The 18,468-nt window shown below is 35.4% G+C and overlaps 1 protein-coding gene across 1 annotated transcript; it reads left to right on the top strand.

The window, feature by feature from the left end:
- The first annotated feature begins 12,299 nt into the window (after positions 1–12,299).
- On the top strand, positions 12,300–13,226 carry LOC102922196 (olfactory receptor 8K5-like). The gene has a single exon (XM_006989762.2). The coding sequence runs from the start codon at positions 12,300–12,302 to the stop codon at positions 13,224–13,226; it is 927 nt and encodes a 308-aa protein (XP_006989824.2).
- Positions 13,227–18,468: the final 5,242 nt, after the last annotated feature.

Below are 18,468 nucleotides of genomic sequence, written 5' to 3'. Positions count from 1 at the left end.
ATTGTCATCAGAGAGGCTTCATCTCGAAACTATTAGAAACAGATGCAGAGACCCACAGCAAAACATTAGGCTGAGCTCGGGGAGTCCTGCTGAAGAGAGGGAGAAAAGATTGTAGAAGCCAAAGGGGTCAAGGACATCACAAGAAAACCCACACAATCAACTAACTTGGCCTTATAGGAGCTCACAGAGACTAAATTTACAACCAGCAAGCCTTCATGGGACTGACCTAGGCAATCTGAATATATCTGACAGTTGTGTAGCTTGGTCCTCTGTGGGACTCCTAACAGTGGGAACAGAGGCTGTCTTTGACTCTTTGACTGACTTTTGGGACCATATTCCTCCTACTGGGTCACCTTGCTCAGCCTTAATACATGGGGAGGTGCTTAGACTCACTGCAACTTGATATGCCATGTTTTGTTGATATCCATGGGAGGCCTTTCCTTTTCTGAATAGAAAAGAAGGAGGAGTGGATAGGGGCCCAGAGCAGAAAGAAGGTGGGGAGAGGGACTGCGATAAGAGGAGGGAAGGTAAACTGAGGTTAGAATGTAAAATGAATTAATTAATTTTAAAAATGTTACAGAAACAGTAATTGAAAACAACTGAGTAATGATGAAGTGTCACCTCAGTGACACAAAGTGAGTTGTTACTAAAATAAACACCATTGGTGTTTCTACACATATGTACAAGGCGAGTCACATGACAAATGTTCTTACCTTAAACTTTCTTTGGAAGAAACAGCCAATTTTTTCTGTATCTGTTTCTGTCTCTGTCTTTCCTCTCTGTCTGCCTCTCTCTCTCTTCCTCTCTCTCTCTTCCTCTCTCTCTCTTCCTCTCTCTCTCTCTCTCTCTCTCTCTCTCTCTCTCTCTCTCTCTCTCTCTCTCTCACACACACACACACACACACACACACACATACACACACACACACACACAGATACACACCCCCCACAGAAATATGCATAAATTTTCCAGTGACTGAAGGTGGTAAAATATTTATAAATCTAAAAGTTTTAGATGACCACAAAGAAAGAGTGTCTTCTGAACCTGTGGTGTGGTATTCTATTTGTACTGAAATGTAATTTTGATTGTATGTTAATAAATAAAGTTGCCTGGGGGTCAGAGCTATTAGAGCCATAAAAAGAGCATGGCGGTGGTGGCACACGCCTTTAATACCAGAGATCTCTGTGTGTTCAGGGATACAGCCAGCATTGGAGACATATGCCTTTAAGACCTGGAGGGCTGTACTTACAGGCAGTGACGAGGCAGTCATGTGTTTGGGTTTACAACCAATGAGAAGGCAGAACAGAAAGACTATTTAAAGATATACACACAGGAAGTAGGTCTCTTTCTGAGAGCTAGGAGCACCGCAGGAAGGGTAAGATTTTAGCTCTGAGCTCTGACCTCTTGGCTTGCTCTTTTACATTGGTTATGTATTTCTTATTTAATAAGATGGTTGGTTACATGAACCCAATGGGGAAGTTGAATATATGAAACCAAGAGAACTGTAATATTATGCATAAGCACATTGCAACCTCAAACCAGAGCAAATCTTAGCAAAGAGAAGTGATGTGGATGTGAAGTCCCACCTACAGCTAAGGATGTATTATCAACTAATAACTGCTATGAGAGTGATAGCCAGTAGCCCTTGGTAGGCTAGGCTGGCCATGCTGTATGGAAGGTCACACATGCAAATTTGTGTGTGTGTGTGTGTGTGTGTGTGTGTGTGTGTGTGTGTGTGTGTGTATTTGGCCAGCACATACTGGACTTAGTGTTTTATTTTTATTTAAAGAAGACACAAATTTGGTCAGTGGGAATGGTGCGGTGTATCTGGATGGAGTTGCAGACAGGAGCAAATTTGGTCCAAACAAATCCTCAAAGAATTAATGTAGAAATTAGTGAAGAGAAATCTCAATAAAATAAATTCATGGTACACATTAAGGTCCTACAAAAGCAAAAAGAATCCAATCCCTAAATAAATAGATGGAATTTTTTTTAAATCTTTAGAAGAAACATTTAAAAATTCTAAAAAGAAAAAAATAAATATTATGATATTTTAATTATCAACCTTTAAAACATGTATACAAGTAATATGATACACATTGAGCATGGTATATATATATCAATGATTAAAGAAAAAAGAAAGGAAAGGTATATGAGAGGGTTTGGAGGGAGGAGAAGAAAGGGAGAGATGATGTATTCTATTATATCTCAAAAATAAAAATTAAAAAAGAATCAATTAAGCATGAAGTTGGTTGTTTGAAAAGTAAAACAAGATCAACAAACCCTTAGGCAAACTAACCAAACAAAAGAGTCCACATTAATGACAGCAATGACGAAAAGAAGGATATTGGAGAGATAGAACAGAATTCAGAAAAAAACATTTTGGAAATGCTTTAAATCTAAAGTTTCTATGCTTTTTTGTGTGTGTGTCCCACCCAGTCTGCAGCCACTCAGACCCAAGAAAACACACAGAAGCTTATATTAATTAAAACTGTTTGGCCATTAGCTCAGGTTAACTACTGACTAGCTCTTACACTTAAACTCAGCTCATTTCTGTTATTCTATATGTTGCCACATGTTCTGTGGCTTTACCTGTGTGCCATTACGTGCTGCTCCCTGGATGGCAGGTTGGCATCATATGACTCAGCCTTCCTCTTCCCAGAATTTTCCTTGGCTGTTTATCCTGCCTACACTTCCTGCCTGGCTACTGGCCAACTAGCATTTTATTAAACCAGTGTACAAAAGCATTATCCCACAGCATTTCCCCTTTTCTGTTTAAACAAAAAGGAAAGTTTTAACTTTAACATAGTAAAATTATATATAACAAAACAGTTATCAAGCAAGAATTATAGTTACAATATCTAGTCTATTTATATTCACAAATTTAAAGAAAATATTTTATTTATCTTATATTTGTAAGTTCAAGGTTTTATATTTAACTTATCTTTTATTATAACCAAGGAAAATTACAACTATAAATATCTAGTCTTTAACTACGTCAAAGACCTCAGAAGGATATAATATTACCTAAGTAAACAGGAAGAGCATTGTAAGCAACTTCCAAAAATCTAGAATGATAGAGACAGCTGGCTACCTGGACAGTTATCCAAAGTTCTTTTGCAACATTGGGACATCTATTTTTAGCCCACAGGCCTAGAGTCTCTCAGTCACTTCTCTCTGTGTCCTGTGGATTGCAGTTTCTTCCATGAAGCAGGAACCAAAAGGACATTGTTGTCTTGCAAAGTTTAGTGGTCACCTTTCTATGGGCCATAAAAGTTTAATCGATACAACATTTTGTTAAGCAGTCCAGGCAACAGTTTCTTGCCCAAATGGCTATTTTTGACCAGAAGAAGATAAATTCCACATGGAGTGTCTTCGATGCCCATCTTTCTCTTTGAAGTAAATCAGTGCTGCCAGGAGCAGATGTGTATCACTGTCGAGAAAGTCTAAGTTTTAAAACATTTTAAATACCATATTTTGTAGGTCTTTCAAGCATTTGAAGATTTACTACCTAATTGAATTATATCTATGTATACCTAGGAAGCTTAACATGACTATAATTTTGACTATCATAGAAGACTAATTATTAATTTGTTTTTTTATTTATCCATTATAATTTAAATGAGCTGTACAAACATAATACCTTAAAAAAGAATAGAAATATACATACAGTACAGAAAAATTAACTATAAATTTGTATCAATAAACTAAAATCTATAACAATGTAAAACATTTTAAACAAATTGCTCTTTAAAAGGGGGGATCAACAATTCACCCTTTTATCTTATCATAGATATATCCTATATTTTTCCCACATTTCTCAATGCCAAAATGTGCAGAAAAACTTTAAATTATTGTAGATACTGAGTCAAGCTCTCTTCTTTCCTTCTAGTTACCTTTAAGAGGGTCCCAACTATATGAATGTTGAATTAAAATTTCACTAAAACTTGCTTGTGGTGTTTAATTTATTCCTTGAATTACAATTAATTTTCTATATGAGTAAATCTAGAATGAAGGGAAGATTTTTGTCCCCTCAAATGAGTAAACAAGTTGTTTTTATACTACTAAAGAATATTGGCCTACAGAAATAAAAATATCATAATACATTCTATATTAAAATCTGAGAAGTCAGTTTAATTTAGGACACCCCTAAAATAAAAAAAAAATGCAATTAAAATTTGGCAAAAGGTAAGAATTGCAATGTTCTCTTGGTGGATTTTTTTCCTTTCTTTAATAAGTATGTAGTGCCCTTTCCTTTCCCTATCTCTTTTAATTAGCTTTGGTTAGAAGTCTATTTTTTCAGATATTTAAAATGACTACACCTGCCTGCTCCTTAGGTTTATTTCCTTGGAATGTCTTTTCCATCCTCTTACCTTGAGGTGATCTCTATCCTTGATATCAAGGTGTGTTCCTTGGATGCAACAGAAGGATGGATCCTGTTTTTTAATCCATTCTGTTAGTCTGTAGCTTTTATCAGGGAATTGAGATCATTGATATTGGGATAAATCAATGACCAATCATTGCTGTTTAATGTTATTTTGTTTTTGTTGTCATTGTTGTTCTCTGTCTCTGTCTCTCTCTGTGTTTCTCTGTCTCTGTCTCTCTCTTGATTTTGCTGGCATGGAATTATTTATTCTGTGTTTTCTTGTGTGTATTTAACCACTTTAGCTTGGGGTTTACCTACAAACACATTATGTAGGGCTAGATTTGTAGATAGACATTGCTAAATTCAGTTTTATCATGGAATGGCTCATCTTTCCATCTATGGTGATTGAAACTTTTGTTGGGTATAGTACTCTGGGCTGGCTTCTATAGTCTCTTAGCATCTGCAGCACATCTGTCCAGGCCCTTCTGGATTCAAGACTCTCTATGGAGAAGTCAGGTGTAATTCTTTTTTTTTTAATTATTTTTCTTTTTTCTTTTTTTTATTATTAAGAATTTTTCTGTTCATTTCTCATACCAACCACAGTTGCCCCTTTCTTCCCTCCTCCTCCTCTTCCCAGCCTTCCCCCCAACCAACCCCCAATCCAACCTCCTCCAAGGCAAGGACTCCCGTGAGGAGTCAGCAGAGCCTGGTACATTCAACTGAGGCAGGTCCAATCCCGTGAACCAAGGTTGTGGAATGCTGCAAGCAGCAAGGAAAATGTAATGGAATTCAGCTACTGTCACAACAGCTACTACTTGAAAAAGTCAAGGACTTTTCTGAAGGTCAAGCCATGGCTTAAGAAGCCTTGGTCATATTTTAGCTTTTGTATATATATTAGTCTATTCCTGTAATGATTTCCTTATATGCTATGTGTGCTTCCAAGTACTCCTAGCAATGTGTTTATGTAAAATACCTATTAAACACCCAAGGCCAAACAATCTCCTGTACTACATAACACCCTTATGGAAACAATACCTGTATCCTAAGTCAGGCAGATAGCATTATTTCTTGTGCAATTTAAGTTGAGACCCTACTTTCTTATACAGCCTTAGTGGTGTTTTTATACTAACATCATAGACTCCTATCATTTACCTAACCACCCCTGGGAATGTAGTTTGCGCATACAAATTCCCTCTTTCTGATATATTAACCGATCTTAGCTCTGAGTTGACCTCCTCCTTTACTTCTCCCTTTTTGGATTGTAGAAGAAAGCCTGGCAGTCACCCCCTGAGGAAAACTCTTATCTGCCTTTATGACCCTGTAAGAATTCAAGCCTGGTGACCTTGCTTTGACTAGAGCACTGCTATTGCATGGGTATAGAACTGTAAACCTCAAAGACTGGGAGAGGATTTTCATTGGAAAACTAGAAGAATGAGATGGAAGACAAGGAAGAGCCAGATGGGAAAGAACAAGATGAGAAAGACCAAGATGGGCAGAACTGAGATGAGAGAATTAAGATGGAACATGGAAAGGACAGAAGATAAATGTATAGAGAAATCAGGCAAGAAAGGAGTTAGTCATGAGAACACTACTGAATCTATGTAGACAGAATTTTAGCCCAAAGGGTAAAGTAGATGGACAAAAGAGCTCAGTGTACTTACATTCTTTACCTGAAAATAATTCTTCCCATTTGCAGCTTCTCTTCTGGGCCCCTGGGAAGAATATTATTAAGGCTGGTCCTTTAATAATATTTGAGAGTGTAAGGTGTCCCACTTCAAAAAGCCCACTCATGCACCAGGGTCAGATCCTGATCCCACTGTTTAAGGGGCCCCTTAAACAAGTAAAGCTGAACAACTTGCCTATGCAAAGGAACTAATTCTAATAGGTCTGGCTTTATGTTACTCAGTCTTTTTCCCCCTTTCAACTTTTAATAATTTTTGTTCTGTATGTTTAGTGTTTTGATTATTATGTGCCAAGGTGAATTTCTTTTCTAGTCCAATCTATTTGGTGTCTGTGTGTATCTTGTTTCTTCTAAGATTTTCTTGCAAACATTTTCTGAGTCATTAACTTGTGATTCTTCTCCTTTCAGCATTCCTATTATTTTTAGCTTAGGTTCTTTCAGTGTCCCAGGTTTTCTGGATGTTTTGTGCCTGGATCCTTTTTCATTTTAGATTTAACTTTTGTTTTTTTACCAAGGTATACATTTCTTCTATCATATCTTCAATGTCTGAGATTTTCTCTTCCATCTCTTGTTGGTGAGGCATACCTCTGAGATTCCTGGTTGAGTTTCTAAATTTTTCATTTCCATTTTTTCTTCAGCTTTTGTTTTCTGCCTGTAAGATACGCTAGTAAAATGGTGGCACAAAGCAACCAGTATCTTATTTGACTTAAGGCAAGGGTTCCAAGATGGAACCCATACTGGACAATGCTTGGGTGACCAAGAACCTGAGACTAGATCGCTCAGGGACCTCGGGGAAACCCAAAATACCATTGTTCTGTTGAACTAACTTACCAATAAAATGACCCCTCACAATATTCTACTAGTATTCATTGATCTTTGCCTTGCTCAACCATCATCAAAGGCACATTCCCCTATAGTAGATTAAAACAAAATGCAGAGACTCACAACCAGACATTATGCCAAGAGTTAGAAACCTTGGAACATTCATCACTAAACAGGATGTCTCCATCAAATCCCCAGCCTCAGGGCTCAGGCAAGTTTGTTGAAGCAGAGGCAGAAAGAGTATAAGACCCAGGGGGGGGGATGAAATACACCAAGAAAACAAAGTCCTATGAATCAACATGAGCAAAACTCACATGAACTCACAGAGACTGAGAGAGCAAGCACATGGCCTGCATAGGTCTACAACAGGTCCTCTGCATATATATAATGGCTTCTAGTTTAGTGAGGGGTTTTGATTTTTTTCTTTTTATTTATTCTGTGTGTCTTTTGCATCATGTATCTTGGTCCCATTTATTTCCCTGTCCCTTCACATCTGCCCTCTGCCCCTGGATCCCCACCCCCAATAAAACAAAATTTAAGGTAAAAAAGGAAAAAATTTAAAAGGGGAAAAAGTTTAAATCTCATCATGGAAGCTGCAGTGTGACACAGTGAATCACATAGTAAATACTTTGTCCATGTATCTTTATTTTAAGTGTTCATTGCAAAGGATCATTGATCTGGTTGGACGTCTCTGTTTTCTACCACACTATTGATCCTGGTCCTCACTAAGACTCTTCCTGGATATGCCGTTGTGGCCCTATGAACTGTCACCACCCCTTGCTCACTGCTGTAAAGAGGGAAATTAGCTAGGGCAATGCTAGAGAGCTCAACCCCAGGGGCGGACTGTCTGGCAGACCAACCCTTCAGATGCCCAGGCCCAGATCCCAGGTTATGACTTGGCTCACCCCAACAATCACCTCATCTATGATCTGCTGGAGCATGTGAAGGGACCTGATCCACAGACTCAAAGCTACAGGATCTCCACAACACAGTTAATTTTTGTTTTATGGGATTCCTGGGCATACAAATGATTGGGTCTCTGATTCTTATCCCTTTTGGGGGGCTCTTTTCCTTCTTTTTGTTTGCTTTGTCCAATGCTGATGTGATGTTGTGTTTTACATTCTATTTTATTTTGCTATATTTTATTATTATTTCCTTAGGAGCCAGTTCTTTTCTGATGAGAGACAGAAAACTGGTGGGTCTGGATGGAAAAAAAATGGAAATAAATTTTCACCAAAAATTGGCAAAATTTTAGACACTTTATGAAAATGAATAACTCTACATTAAAAAGCTTTTACCATTATATGTAAGTGAACATTTAAAAAGTAAGAAAATATTTTATGCTTCTAATTTCTGTGTTAAAATAATAAATTAAATCAAATGCACATTTAGTATTAATAATAAGGAAATGAGACCGCTATAAATTGACTCAGTAATAGAAAGTAATACAAGTCTTAAAAAATTTCCATTGAAGATCCCATTATCCAGGATTCTGCTCTAAGTATTATAGCTAAGACTTTGTTGGAATGTTTGAAACAGACATCAACAAATATACAGGAACATTTGTATCAGGTTTCCAAAAGAATCTAGTACTACAATCTCCATCAGTAGGAGACTTTATACCACAGAGCTTGATACAACAAAACAATCAAGGCCTGGGTGATTTTCACTAGTAATCTGAATATTGATAAAAGAAAATAAGGAGTATGTATTTGGTGTTTCCATTAATGTGAAACTCAGTAACAGAAAAAAAAAATCTATGAATGACATTCAGTTGCTTGGCACTGGGAAACTGTTGTTCAGGGATAAAAGCAGGAAATAATTTCTTTGTGTATTTCTACTTCTATTATCTCTTTTCTTACACTGGGAAACTATTTTTCAGGGGTAAAAGCAGAAAATAATTTCCTTGTGTATTTCTACTTCTGTCGTCTCTTTTTCTTAGACAATCTTGTATGTCTCAGGATGACTGGGAACTCACTGTGTAGATTAGAATGTCTTTCAACTCATGATCCCCTGCCTGTGTCCTCACTGTTGGCACTATAGCCACATAGTCCTATGACTAGCTCCACAAGCAAAAATTCCTAATTCTCTTGGATGTTTGGTAGGACAATTTAAAGCATGGTTGCAGATTTTTTTTTGTTAACATGTCCTTTGTCTTATTTTAAAGAATGGTAAATAGATCAAAATTAAATACTTATTTTAAGGGTATATTTATGTTACACTCCAGTTTCTTTCTCAATTTTCTCTACTTTGAAGTCATAAAGAGAAAATATATGCAATGTTATGGGACTTGAGCTATTACACCTAACAGTAGATTTTGTTTCTGATAAGTCAGAGTGAATAGTACCTAACAGTGTAAGAATTATATTCCATATACCTAATAGTGAATCTACTTTTAGTACATTAAAATTTCTCTCCAGTTGTAATAGTCTCCATGCTAGACAATTGTACTTTAATCATAACTTCCATAGAAGTGAATGTGAGAGTGCCTTTTCATTCTAGATCTCTTTGGGACTGCACCAATCATTTACAATATTTTGTTTCTCTCTTTGAATTGTTCCTTACATTTTCTCACAGGGGGAACATGTAGGATATCCTAGGTAATTAGCACCAAATATCAAGCATTGTTTTTAAGTTGCTCAAATGATTTAGTTACAATGAGGTAAGTGAATTAGATGAAATTTCCTTAGGGAGATTTACCAAGGGAGAAGAAAGCTATAAAATCTCCTTCCTCAAAGATAATATGTATAGTGTTAGAAAGGAAAATCTGATGGTTTATTAAAGGTAAGTAGCTATGTACTATTTCAGATTTGATTACTAGGTGTGGGGAACTTACTATTATGTCTGACCATAAATATTACACAAACAAGTAAGAAATGAACTCCTCAAATGGGCCACACAGCTTCTCCGTTTTAACTGAGGTTCCCTGGAGCAGTATGGTATTTTAAGGTTCAGAGTAATAAAATAGACAGATGTGCTACTTCACTTTTATTTGTGAAAAATGATGGCGATCGTTAAAATTTTTCAGTGAAGCTGAAGTTAGGAATAGCTGAATGTTTTTAACAAAATCAATCTTACTTTTAAAATTTTTTATCATTAATTAGATTTCCAGATAATATATGGGATGCTCAATCATACTAGATTCTCAGATAAACATCAGTAAATTGTAGCATATATCCTATGCAATCTCTAATATATTGTTTTAGAATAAATGCTTGCTGTGCAGTGTTTGAAGATTAAATATTTGGGGTTTTTCTCATGAAATATTTTAAAAGTTCAGTGGTTTTTATATAATGACATTACATGCATTTGTAGAATATTTTCTTGCCTAGTTAATTTTCTGAGCAGGTTGCTCACTAATGGGATAATTTATAATGAATAGTCAGTAAATAATGACAAGTATAGAAAAATGTTAAGAGTTGTGTAATATAAATACACTTCTACATTTACCTCTTAGAATACCTATTAGGTCAATTTAAAAAAAATGAAACATCAATTACTTTCCACACAAGAAGAACGGTGAGAGTTAGAAAATTCACTTATATTCAAGAAAGTTAACTACTAAGATGGATACAAGAGAGACAGTCAACAAACTAGAGAATCTGTGGGAGAAACCATTAAAAAATTGAAAATTCTAAGTCCCTTTCTTCACCTGGTACTTCTCATTTTTCCATCATAAAACACTATGATAACAACACTTCACAAGATCATTTTCAAAAGATGACAGGCTATGATTTTTATTTGTGGTAAAGAGGGATCTGAAACAATATTTGAAACTAGAGAGTAAACAGCAGAAAATCTCAGTTCAGAAGTGGAAATAGTGCTGGCAAGATGTTTCAAAGTAATGAAACTAGATATCCATGGGGACAACCCAAGTTTACTCCCTAAATACATATGGTGGAAAGATAGATCAGAATCCTGCAAATTGTCTCTGCCCAACACACTGACTCCATCCATGATATTTACATGACCTCCACACACAAATAAATTAAGTATAACTTTAAATCTCAGAAGAGTGTAGAGAAATAGCCAGCAGTTTTATGTACCACCTTTCCTCAGATCCTATCTCAAGAATTAGAAAGGTAAAATAAATACCAATTACAGATTTTTAGATTGATTCCAACTTCAAGAAGCTAGTTGCAGTCTGTTCCTGCTTCAAACTGAAGGCTTTCATCTTGTAGTGAAACCCTAGATTTTCCAGTTACAACTGGCTTTACATTATGTCACCATTCATCATAGAATATTTTGATAGTTATTACTCTTATTAAAATTGTGCTTACAGAGTCACTGGTTTCTGTTGAGATCAAACAGAATATAATGGTAATGTATCATTACCAAATGTATTAGGGTAAATCAACTATACTATTCATGACATCTTTTCTAATTATTTAAATTTATTATACAAATGAAGTTATTATCATTGAAACCTTTTAAAATAATAACTTTACACATCATAAATGTGATATAAAATTTCAGAATTTAATAGAAATTATTAACTAAATAAAATTTCAAATAATTGATTAACTACTTTATAGAATTTATTTCAACAGTGAGGAAGGAAATAAAGAATATTGAATTAAGCATTTGACCTCTTTGGATGTTGTCTTAAATCATACATATTTTCAGGACTAGAGTCTAATCATGTGACTCTTATGTTAATTTTGAGGTTTTCTTTGTTAAAAATGAAATGGATGAGTAAGTTAAGACATAAATGTGACTGTCTAGATTATAGAATATATGTGTCCTATTATAAAAACACTATTACCAAAATATAACCCAATATATAAATATGATTATTTTATTAACAAAATAGCAGACACATTTCAGACACTGGTAGTAGGAATGTTCTTTGAAGCCATTTTTGTTAATTAGTACAAGTCATTGACTCAGACCACCCTAATTTACTCACTAAATACCAAATACACAATAATCATTTGGACTTCAGTGGGATGGGCTAATGCTTCCATATGACAGTTATAGCTAAAAGACAAACTGCTAAATCCTTATTATACAGTAGTTAATTGATTACATGATTGTGTGATTTCATTGGACAGTTCCATAGCCTAGAGAAAATAGAGATTGTATATGAATTTTCAGAATGAATGGAAATCTGCTATGACAGACTGTGTGCCTCTTACGACAATGGATTTTTATTACTTACATGGCATTTATTTTCTATGTATTTATATCAACGCTTGCTGAGTCTTGAGTTTAATCATTCCTATTCCTTTATGTACTTCATACATTTTCTCTATTTCAGGAAAGCAAAATTTTATTTTATTCAAAAATATGTAAAAATTACATGTGTTTTCTATTTTGTGAATAAATTATGTTCTAATTATAACTACTACAGTGTTTATATGGCAATGAAAAAGATCTAATAAATCTTTACATAGTTTCTTCAAGAAGAGTTAATTCTGGATCAACAAAATGGGCCAACAAAATGCAACAATGCCAACTGAGTTCATCTTAATGGGAGTCACACAGAGTGCTGAGTTGAAACTCCCTCTGCTTGCAGTCTTCCTCACCATCTATGCAATCACCGTGGTGGGAAACCTGGGCATGATCATTTTGACCAAGGTGGACTCTCACCTACACACCCCTATGTACTTTTTTATCAGACACCTGGCTTTCATTGATCTTGGAAATTCCACTGCCATCTGCCCCAAGATGCTGGTGAATTTTGTTGTTGATCAAAATACCATCACCTATTATGCTTGTGCCACACAGATGGCATGCTTCATTATGTTCATTGTCAGCGAACTTTCAATCTTGTCTTCCATGGCCTATGACCGCTATGTGGCCATCTGCAACCCTTTGCTCTACAGTGCAATCATGTCTCAGAGACGCTGCCATGCACTTGTTGCCATTCCATACCTCTACAGCACCTTCCAGGCTCTGCTGTTCCCTATTAAGTATTTCACTTTGACTTTCTGTGGCACTAATGTCATCAGCCATTTCTATTGTGATGTTGTCCCCTTGCTACCTTTGATCTGTTCACAAGTCCAAGAGACAGAATTGTTGACTATATTGTTTTCAGCCTTTAATTTAATCTCTTCTCTTTTTGTCGTTCTTTTGTCCTACATGCTGATTTTGTTAACAATATTTCGAATGCGTTCCGCAGAAGGTAGAAAAAAGGCTTTCTCCACGTGTGGTTCCCATCTGACAGTGGTGGTGGTGTTCTATGGGTCTCTAATCTTCATGTACGTGCAGCCTAAATCAACTCACTCATTTGAAACTGACAAAATGGCTTCTGTGTTCTATACTCTAGTGATCCCCATGCTTAACCCCTTGATTTACAGTTTAAGGAACAAAGAGGTAAAAAATGCTTTTCATAGAGTCTTTAAGACTCTATAAAGACTTGGTATTGTCCAGTATTAAAGAATCCTATAGTAATCTTTGATAACTGTGACTGTCCTGTGATAATATTTCTAAAATAGTTGCATAATTTAACCCCATGTAAAATGTCTTATAGTTCATGTTGACAGATATTGCTTAACTTATATGTACTCAAGCTCCCCGTAATAGTTTAAATCACAATTCAATATTGAATCCTTACTATTAATTTTTGCTTCAGAATAAATATTTCATTTAGTGAAATAAGCTTATATGTTACCAAATGTGATAAATGGTAAACTCTATATCAACATCTTATATTTTCTTTTGCCAGTGTTTTTTTTTTTTTGGGGGGGGGACACATCTATCTTCACTGTTTAGAAGTATTAATAAATAAAGCAATATGATGAAAATGGTGTCTTTGACACTTTCAGAGAACCTGTTTGCCACACAGATATAAACTAATAAATGTTAAAGACTCATTCTAAAAACATTCACTTTTAGTAAAAGTGTTTTTCTGGTTATTTTAATATAAATATCCATTAATTTTATATACTACTGTTACTTTTTCAAAGATGTTTTTATAACATGTTAATTTTGTGTATGTGATCGTTTGTGTGTGTGTACTTATGTAGATCCCCTCATTAAGGTAAGAGATGTTGGATCCTACAGTTGTTGGAGTTATGGCAAATTTTGAACTAATCAATAGAGATATTAAAGGAGCAAGCCTCTTTCTGCTGAGCTGTCTCTGAGGCCTTGCTCACTCTTTTTTGTATGTGACAGCACGTTTGCCTCTTCCTCTTTCACATAAATACAACACCTTATTGATGCTGCATTGGGATTGCATCAACATAATATTTCTCAAGGCTATTACAAAAACAAACAAACAAAAAAGAAAACAGCTGATATTGAAGTGTCAGTGTATAGTTTATTTTATATATGAAAAATAGCAAATGTTAAGGTTTTATACTTATTTTTTTCTGTTTTAACTGTAAATCCAATATTGTTATAAGGATTTTCTTATTTTGGCTTTATGTATTTAAAAGTACTCATCTGTCTATCACTGACTTCTTCAAGGTTACCTAATTTTAGGGTTATTGGTTTTTTTTAGATAGATATCTACCTCTGAATGTTGAAAGTAGCAGGACATGTGATTTTACATGTGGTCTTCCCAGTTACATACGAGGAATTTAGCTTCTTAAAATATTTGAAAATTTTGCTTTCTTAGCTTAATAACTTATTTATTGATGTTTAGATTATTCTTTGGAATTGTTATTCATGTATACAATGAAATGTGATCAAATGATCCACCCCATTTCCACCAACTTTCCCCTAACATGCCCTCCGAATTTCAAATCCTTCTCATTTTTCTTTTTTTAGTAACCCCTTAAGTACTAATAAAGTCAATCTTCTTTGTAACCTCTGTTTAATTTTTATCTCTATCTTTGACAGTATTTAATATATTTTGTAAATCATAGTGGTATTCTCAAAAATCAAATGTCAGAAAAGTTAATCCATCTTATTTTTCTTTATTTAATATTCCCCAGATTATAGCACATGAAATCCATTTCACCCAGTGATATTTTGATTCACAGAGGGTTTTTTTTTCCACATTTCATATAACACAGAGATTTAGTTATTATAAATTTCAAAACAGAATGAAGGAATTTTCACATAATATTTATAACCTTCAAATTACAATATTAATACACATGTCTGTCAGTTATAAGTAACAGCAGTTAGGCTACAAAAGTTTAACATAAAACCAGTTGACAAATGTGAAAAACAGTAGTGGTCTGATATTCACCATTATACATGAATCTGTTTCTTCCAGGACTTTTTTTTTTAATTAAAATTTCAGAATTGTGAAATATTAAAATGACATCCCCAAACATGCCACAATCATTATTCACAAATAAAGTTACAATGAAATATACAAAAACTCAATACTGTTAAACAACAACAATAAACGACAGGATTTCCTGAACAGAAATGAAAGGACCCTGAAAGTTTACAGTGAATGGCAGGACAAAAATCAAGTTTTAACTATTTTCATGATATAAGGTAAAAATGCATATGACCATTTCAAAATATCTCAATTAAGATTTATAGTTATAGGATGCACTAACCAACAGTCATTAAAAATGAACACAAATGCCTAAAAAACTGTTACCAACTCCAAAGTGTCTGTGATGTTCAAGGAGATGCATAATTAAAGTTACACTAGTTAGTGTCTGATGAGCAGATAATACAATGCTTTAGAGCAGTCCTCTGGATTCTTATTTCTCATTTCTAATTTATCATGGCATATTTTAAAGACATAGTACATCTTTCAGCTGATTCCAAGTGAATGTTATTGAAACACACACAGCCTCCAAATGAAGGAAACTGTTCCTCAAAATTAATTATCATCTAATAAAAGGAATGTGCTTAAAACAAAGAGCAGCAAGGCATTTCCTGTTTGAATGACTTCTATGGTTAAAATTTAACTAAAAGCACAGTGTAAAAGAGTTAACCAAGGGAAGTAGCATACGAATATGCAGTAGACATTTCTAAAATGAGGAAAAGGTAAAAATAAATAACTTGGTTTTTAATTTCTTGGTGTCTAATGTAAGAATCCAAAAATGTCTGATATTCACTTGTTTGAATCAACTCTCACATTGCATGCTTTTTAGACACACTGTGCTGCCAATCTCTCAGCTACTATATTGGCCAATGTTCCTATGAAATTATATGTAGCACAAACTTAGAGTGTTCAAGATGGCTCAAGTTTCTACTGCTAAGCAAAGCTAAATATACATTCCAGGAAACACTGCAGTTTAATATAAAAAAGAAAAAAACGAACAAAAAATGCAGCAGTAAAACAATTTGTGAGGAGAAACAGATGCGTTCACATATAATAAAGTCACTGAGACTTCTTCAGGAATTCAACTGCTGTGTTAAATAAACAGAGAGTAGTTATTTAGCAGCAACAATTCCAAAATAAACAATGCACTCTGTTTCTCAGTCCTGCACAACTCTGCAGCGACAGTTACACTGAGAGCTGTAACCTACTGGCTCTACTGGCAGAGAAGACCCTAAAAGCAACTGTACAGCCCGCAGTGGTGGCGCACGCCTTTAATCCCAGCACTCGGGAGGCAGAGGCAGGCTGATCTCTGTGAGTTTGGTTTCAGCAAACCAGAATATTTAGTCACAGAGTTTTTCTAAGCCAGTATTTAATAAGACAATGTGCTTGCGGTGAACAACCTTATTCTATTGAGCATTTACATCAGTCACATTTGCTGGTTTGTTGTCTTTTGTCTCACCGTCTTTGTAGTTTCAATTCTGATCAGCATGAATATGATTTCTCATCTTCTCCAGGGTAAACACCCATTTATCATTTTTTTGCAGACAAATATCATTCACTGATTCAATTTATGACCTAACTCGGTGATTCAAAATGTCAATAATTGTGGGTGCTTATCAAAATAAACTCTACTCCTACATTACACTGCCAAATTTCTTGGTATTGAGGTTTTGCATCCCATGTCCAGTAATTCTTTTGACACTGAAAAATTGGCTTCTGTGTTTTATATCCTTATTTTATTTATATTGTCATTTTTTTATCTACAACTTCAGAAAATGATTTGACATGTTCCTAAGGTGTTAAATATTATGATAAAGTATAATTTGGTAAAGTTATATTTAATGTGATTGGCAGCATAAACCATATTCTGAATGTCTCTTGGATAAGTAGTAGCCATGAAGGAGTTCTACATATATTTACATTTAGTCTTAAACATGCCCATTTTCTCCCTGAGATTAAACACCTCGATGAATGAATGAGTTAACATTAGCCTTCCTTCAGAGAAATCAATATTTTACTTGCAAAATTGACATGATTCAGTTTTGCAGAATGTGTTTTATTTGTATTGATGAATAAACGATGAATATGGAAAATGAATATGCTGAGTGAGAGTAAGGGACAGTACAAGTCACAAAGGGATGAGTTAAGGGATCTCGTGAAGGGATCAAAGACTGAATTAAATTTGCAGCAATTGAGACTGTCTTGCATCTGAGCACATTTGTGGCTATGTCAGCTTTTACACATTAGGCTGATATATTTCACAGTCATACTTTGTGCTTCCTGTTTGTGAAGTACTTTGGTGATGTAAAGCAATCAGTTATGAATATGTTCATGTAGATCTATCTCCAACATTGTGAGCAACTCTTCTTAAATATGCTGAATATACAATAGTGTGTTTCAGTGAGATGGTCATTTCCCTACACACAACACAATGATCAGAACTTCATATTTTCTCATGACCATATTATGAAATTAGAGTTAACAGTGAGCAACATTGGCTATCACTAACAGCAATAATCCTTCTGTGTCAGTGAGCATCTGGAAACAAAAAGCTATGCCATGCTGACAGTTATCAATTTTGGTTTAGTTACTCATGAGAAGGAAATGTCTATAAGTAAAAAGAAGCTGAGGATGAATCATATGCACATAATGCATTTCAACTCTGCTGTGAGAGCATCCTTTCTCTTGTCTCCTTCCAAAACCAGTGACAACTTACTATGCATGACCTACTCTGGTGATCGGATGGCCAAACACCCTGTCGTGCTAGAACTCTCATCCAATGACTGATGGAAGCAGATGCAGAGACCCACGACCAGGCCCCAGGTGAAGCTCTGGGAGTCCAATCGGCGAGAAAGAGGAGGGATTGTATGAGCGAGAATTCTTGAGTCCATGATTAGAAAAAGCACAGGGACAAATGCCAAACTAGTGGAAACACATGAACTATGAACCAATAGCTGAGGAGCCCCCAACTGGATCAGGCCCTCTGGATAAGTGAGACAGTTGATTAGCTTGAACTGTTTGGGAGGCCCCCAGGCAGTGGGACCAGGACCTGTCCTTAGTGCATGAGGTGGCTGTTTGGAACCTGAGGCCTATGCAGGGACACTTTGCTCAGCCTGGGTGAAGGGAGGAGGAGACTGGACCTACCTGGACTGAATCTACCAGGCTGAGCTGAATCCCCAGGAGAGTCCTTGCCCTGGAGAAGATGGGAATGGGGGTGGGCTGGGGGTAGGGCAGGGGCAGGGAGGGTGGAAGGAGGGAGGACAGGGGAATCCGTGGCTGATATGTAAAATTAAATTAAATTATAAAATAAAAAAATTTAAAAGGAAAAAAAAAGAAAAACGCATTTAAAATCTTTTGTGTGATAACAACCTCACTTAAAAAGCCATGACCAGCATGATACTTCTCCATTTAATGCAA

This window comes from Peromyscus maniculatus, chromosome 4 (assembly GCF_049852395.1).
Source record: "Peromyscus maniculatus bairdii isolate BWxNUB_F1_BW_parent chromosome 4, HU_Pman_BW_mat_3.1, whole genome shotgun sequence".
NCBI lineage: Eukaryota > Metazoa > Chordata > Mammalia > Rodentia > Cricetidae > Peromyscus > Peromyscus maniculatus.
This window is presented reverse-complemented; position numbering and strand designations above follow the sequence as displayed.